This window comes from Marmota marmota, unplaced genomic scaffold (assembly GCF_001458135.2).
Source record: "Marmota marmota marmota unplaced genomic scaffold, marMar, whole genome shotgun sequence".
In the NCBI taxonomy this organism is placed as follows: Eukaryota; Metazoa; Chordata; class Mammalia; order Rodentia; family Sciuridae; genus Marmota; species Marmota marmota.
Window position 1 is genome coordinate 45,265,889 of NW_026000005.1, and position 6,122 is coordinate 45,272,010.

General features: G+C 34.6%; 1 protein-coding gene across 24 annotated transcripts in view; it reads right to left on the reverse strand.

The window, feature by feature from the left end:
- Nucleotides 1–6,122, reverse strand: part of Trip12 (thyroid hormone receptor interactor 12) — a 150,864-nt gene that overhangs the window by 28,623 nt on the left and 116,119 nt on the right. For all 24 annotated transcript variants that reach the window (XM_048808690.1, XM_048808688.1, XM_048808695.1 and 21 more), the window contains 4 exons: nucleotides 5,090–5,297; nucleotides 2,734–2,834; nucleotides 2,388–2,562; nucleotides 1,190–1,331 (listed from right to left, as the gene is read on the reverse strand). In XM_048808690.1, the coding sequence (XP_048664647.1) occupies nucleotides 1,190–1,331; nucleotides 2,388–2,562; nucleotides 2,734–2,834; nucleotides 5,090–5,297 (626 nt within the window). The remainder of the gene's footprint in view (nucleotides 1–1,189; nucleotides 1,332–2,387; nucleotides 2,563–2,733; nucleotides 2,835–5,089; nucleotides 5,298–6,122) is intronic.

The following is a 6,122-nucleotide window of genomic DNA, read 5'->3' on the forward strand; positions in this document are numbered from 1 at the left end:
GGGGGGGGGGGGGGGGAGAGAAGAGTTGTGAATAGTATTTCTATATTGACTTAAACAACACTTATTAACACAAAATTCACATTTCCCCAGAGGGAAATAAATATATTCTCAATACCTTTTAAAAAGAAGGATAAAGCTAGGGGCAATGATGCACAACTGTAATCCAGTAAGAGGCAGGATTACAAGTTTGAGGCCAACCTCAGCAACTTAGTGAGACCTGTCTCAAAATTTGCAAAAAAAACTACATTAAAAGGGCAGTGGGGGTGGAGGTGGTTGTGGCTAGCGGTAGAGCGATTGCCCAGCACATTCAAGGCCCTGAGTTCAATCCTCAGCACAACATAAAAGTAAATAAAGGTATTGTATCCAACTACAACTAAAAAAAAATAAATATATTTTTAAAAGGGGGTGAGGGATGTAGAGCCCTAAGAGGTCAAGGGAATGTTACATTCTTAATAAATCCATGAAAAATAGAATCTAATACCAAGACACACAGAATGTTATATATTACACGAAAAAGAAAATCTGTTCAAAATAACAAGGGGAAAAAAAAGATCTACTTATTTAACCAATGTCATTTTCTTTAAAGAGAAGAAAGAATATAAATTGAAAATTAAGAGGATATAATACCAAAAGGAAAAGATGACCCAAGAATACAAAATATGACTTCAAGTTAACACACTCAAAATCCTAAAGTAATGGATAATTTCTTAGAAAAATTAAACCAAAGTTGCTCAAAGTACATAAACACACCCCTCCATCCCAAAAAAAAACCCCTCAAAAAAAAACCCATCATATGAAATGTACAAGGATTGTTAAGCCTCTGCCCCCTCCAACATTATGAGATCCCAGGTGGAGAAAAGCATGGGAGAGACCAGCCAACTTTATTATTATCAGTTCAAAAAGGTTTAGAAAAGATATATGCTTGAGGAACATTTCTGAAATTTCTTCATTTATCAAGAAATAATGGAATGTGAAGAAAAGAAAGTGAAAGATTAACTTTCTACTACATTTCATGACAAGATGATGAATCACAACAGTCAAGAGACAAGTAAAAGAAATGTTAGTACTAAAGATAAATATTTGATTTAAAAAAAAAAAAATAGACCTATGATAGCTAAATCCACAGAAAGGGAGAGTCATCAAGAAAAGAAATAGCAAGAATAAAAAGATCCTGGAAGAGACATGATACCTGGAGGTTGAGTTGTTCAGTTGCAGCACAAAGTCTCTGAAGGACATTCAGTGCAGGGTTGCTTCCATCCATATTCTCAGAACTAAAATAACGCTCTACAAATTTATGTGCCTGCTCCTTAATCCAACCTTTAATTTTTTCTCTACAAGGAAAAGGGAGATATTAAATTCTCAGTGTTTATACTATGACTTTTGACCGAAAGAAAGTAAATAACCACATTTAAAACGCTTTCTGGCCTAGGCTCAGATGAATAAATTCAGGTTCCATAGTAACCAAATTGTTTCACTTTGAGGTACTTAAAATACATTTTAGGTCATTACTTGAACAGTAAACAAGATATTCTAATTTCTTGTTACTCTACCAAGGTAATGATTTCCTAAGTGTTTATCAAAATGAAATTTTACATGGTTGTTTCCTAAAGTACAGACATACCCAAGGTGTCCTTTACTTGTGTTCCCTGGAGAGCTGAAGTAAAAAACTATTGAGAAACACGTACCCTGTAGATGTGTGATAAGGTATGACAAAAAGATCTGGATTTTAAATTATAAGTGCTGGTGGTTTCAGAAATATATTTGCTTAATTATTTTTATTAACTGAAATTCAGGAAAAAAAAAACTAAAAATCACCACTTTTTTTAAAAGTGTGTATATTTTCTCAATGTCATTTATTGAAATTTCTCATTTGCAGAGAAAGTTATACGTTGGTATTCTATATTCAGAGCCAAAAAACTCCCAAAGACCTCAAAAGCTAATTTGTAAATTAGTATGAAATAGATTAGCTAACAGTTCCAAGTTCTTTTAAAAAAAAAAAAAAAAAAGGCTCTCCTCCAAATCTTTACATTTGATTGAAATGGGAAGAAAATTTCTGTCATAAAAACATGTATGGACAGAAAATACCAGCTTTTCCTTCTCTAAAAAAAAAAACGAAGGGAAAGTTTCCATCCGGAACATAATTTGGTTTTGAATATATATTACATTTTAAAACTCAAGCTGGGAGTAAGATGCAATGTAGGAAAAAGCCAGATGCAGGGTTCATGAATTGAGAATATACCTCATCCTTGAGCTATGCCACTTCTGAGAACAAATTAAAGTTCTGTGTCCACGCATCATCTCCACACAATAAATGTGCTGAATGAAACAATGTTAAGGTTTCTGATATAAAATAGAAGCAAAACAGAATTAATCCCCCCCCACTTCACCTATTATTGGATATTGTGTCCTTTGAGGCAGCTCTGGCAAGACCACTAACTCCTGCAGTTCGAGCGGGCTCAATGTTGTTACTGTTGGACTGTGCGCTTAACCTTCCCCATGTTTTTGGATTCAAGCTTGCCAGGAAAGATGATTTAGGTGACTGAGTAGTAGTGGGGCTTTTAGCTATGAAAAGAAAAAGAACAGTTAAGTAATTTTAGCATAATTAATGAGAACCACAGAGTTTAAGACTCACCGCCCTAATGCATTAATTAATAAAAGAACTAACATCACTGGGTCTTCAGAGTCGGTATTTACTACCTCTTCTTGCCCCTACAGTTTCCACAAAGGAATTACCTTGATTGTCTACTTTGTCATCATCTCTTGGAGGTGAGTACTTTGGCCTTCTTGGCCCTCGTTTTGGCAGTCGTTTTCTCTTTAGAACATCACTTAATCGACTAATATGGAAAAATACGGGATAAGTTTAGTAATCACCACTAAAACAGGAAGCTAAAATAGCAAAAATAATGAATCACAAAATATTACACTGAAATAGGGTAACTTTCATTTAGTGATTATTTAATAATGCTGACTCTGTACCAGTCATGTTCAAACAGGTACTGATAAAAGAAATGATTAATAAGGACTAAAAATAAAAACTAGAATATCTGATTAATCCTCTATGTGTTCAGCTTTATTTTCAAATGTGGTGTATAAAGTATATAAAACAAATATATAAGAGCCAAATTAGTAAAAGTTGTGTGAAGAGTAGTCAAATATGAGTACTAAATTTCTTCCTAATCTACATGATAACAATTAAAATATGCATGGCACTTGGTGATCACACAATCAAAATTCTTTCCTAACTGCTTACACTATCCTACACAAAGTTGTGCACCAGTGGGAGTAATAAACACTTCAGTGGGGGTTTTTTAAAATCTATGTATGTATCTAGTTGAGTGACAGTGTAAGGAACCTATTTTTAATTAGAACCATGAAACTGAACTGTCTATAGCTACTGTTCTTAACAACATTAGAAATAATTTTAAATAGCAACAGATTCTTTAAATAACTAAACTATGTAAGATGGAAAAGATGAAATATTTGGGTTCTTTCAATTCTCAGCACCAAAATAAATAAATGAATGAATAAATACATAAATGTATGCTTCGCTTCTATTAGTCTGTGGCTCAAGTAAATTTGAAAAAAAAAGTTGGAAAAATTCTTCTACATCTGACATTTCTACAGCACATGTTTAATGATGTGTGCAAATGTGCTTGATAATCAAGAAAAATTATAAAACTAAAATATGATAAAACAATTTCTACTTTAAAACTGAATTAATGAACTTGAAATATAAAACCCTTTAAAACTCTGAAAATACTTTAAAAAGTTTCTCTTTCTTTGGAATAATCAATTGTTAAGATTCTATAACCAATCAACTTCTTAGAGTGGCTCAACAATACAGCATTTACCTGACCTATATCCCAGTACCCAGAAATTCACTTGTACATTTATGATGGATGTCTCAAACACTGTGCCTGTATCATATGGCAAAATCCTACAATAACAGGTTTACTGCAGCCGCCAGGGGTGAGAGTGGGGCTAGGGAGGAAGGAGGAGGGATGATGTGTGGCTAGAAGGGAAAGCAACACATGAGGGAAAACAATACATGTGCAACCTCAGAATTGGGAAGGTGGTGATCCCCCACTATTCTCCTGGCCCAGTCTCATCAAACTTGGCCAATAACACAGATACCACCAAAACTAAGGAGTTTTCCTAAAATAACACAGTTTGCTACAAAGCCTAGAACCACTAAAATTTGTCTTTAAGCTAGAGTAGACAACTGCCAGCAGGTGGCACCAAAAGCAGCTCTATCTCTACAACTGATGAGCTGCACAGGACAATGCTACCCTGAAGTTTACAAGCTTTAATTTTTGAGCCCCACTTACTATTTCTGTTTTATCAAGACTTACTCTTCAGTTAAAAGGGAGCAAAATTACACAGAGAACATCCCAAATCACAGAGAACATTCCAAATTTCAAAATCTTTTCATCATATACCATTCATATAGCAATATTAAAATTTCTAACACCAAAGAAACAAAAACCCTTTTAAGAAAGTGTGATGTTTCCAATTCAACAATATGAAAATCAATGAGGGTTTGCCAATATTATTAACATAGTACAACAGAGATAAATTAGTGGAAGTAGAGATTTCTTTAAGAACTACCCATTTTCATTTGTTAACAAAGCAAAGTATCTGCTTCTATTTGCTAATTAAAGATAAATGGAAAACCAGTTATCTTTGCCTTGCCTAGAACTTCAATTTTTAATATTTTTCACAGTATCAGTACCTAGATGTCTCAAAGGTTATATTTATGCAGCAATACAGTAAACAATCACAAATTGTGGAATGAGAAACTAAAGCTGAAATCCTGTATCTGTAATGTTGTGCAATTTACTAACGTCTCTGAGCCTTTTATGTCAATGGAAACAGCACATATCTCTTGTAGTTCCAAAGCAAGGCCAAATAAAAATAAAGCAGCTTTTCCCAAAATATTTTCCTCTTACCCGCTAAATGTCTAACAAAAGAGAAAAAAACAAAATGTTCACTTTCTGACATTCTACCATTTAAATCCCTGTTGAGTCTCAGGTACCAAAGGAGAGCTAAAGTCAAAGAATATAAAAATCACATCGAAAACCTCACTTACCCTTGAGGGCTTAGATCTAAAGAATCATCTCTGCTGTGTTGCAAGCTGGGAGATCCCAAATCAGCTGTGGCATTAGTGGCAGCTGTGGCTGTTCCACTGCTGACTGATGTTGTGGACCCCAAAGATCCTGACCCATTCGTACACGCCTTTGGTGGACTTGTCAACAAAGACTCTGATTCCGCTAAATGTTTAACTTGATGCATTACACCTTTATAATAATGGGAATGAAAAGGAGCTGGTTTCAGTTAGGAGTGAGGGCCACCTCCCACCTTACAAAATCCCTAATCAAACAATAGTTGGCAAATGGGGGAAAGTTTAGAAGCCATATATTTCAACGTGACTCAATCATAAAAATATGAAAATTAAAAAATATATACTGATATGTTTTCTTAGATTATAGGCAGGGTGCACACATTTACAACCCCGGCTACTTGGAAGGCCAAGGAAAAGGAAACAAAAGTTTGAGTATAGCCTCAACAACTTAACAAAACTCTGCCTCAAAATAAAAAGTAGAAAGAGATACAGATGTAGGTTACTGGTAGAGTGCCCCTGGATTCAATACATAGTATTGTACAAAACAAAAACAACCAGATCATATAAAATTTAAGAGGATTGCAAATAAAGTCCTACTCAGGGTTCAGAATATTCATTATAAAAACAATAATCAATTACAGAAATACAGTACATCTTATGATATGATCAATCAGGGGGAGGGGGAGGAACGTAGTACTGTTTTATAACTTCAAGTGCTACAAGTTGACACTGCTGTCCAAGATGGTGACTGTCACTGTTGGTGTCATATGAAGAAAGCCAAACTGTAAACTTAAAAGGTGGGATTCTCATCTGGGGTAGGATCACAGAATTGTATATACATGAAGGCAAGGAAAGTATATAGAAATCTGAATGAATTTGAGGGAAAATAAACACATTCTCATTGTGCTGAGGAAGACTCCAGATCTTCAAGAGAGAAGAGAAGAGAAGAGAAGAGAAGAGAAGAGAAGAGAAGAGAAGAGAAGAGAAGAGAAGAGAAGAG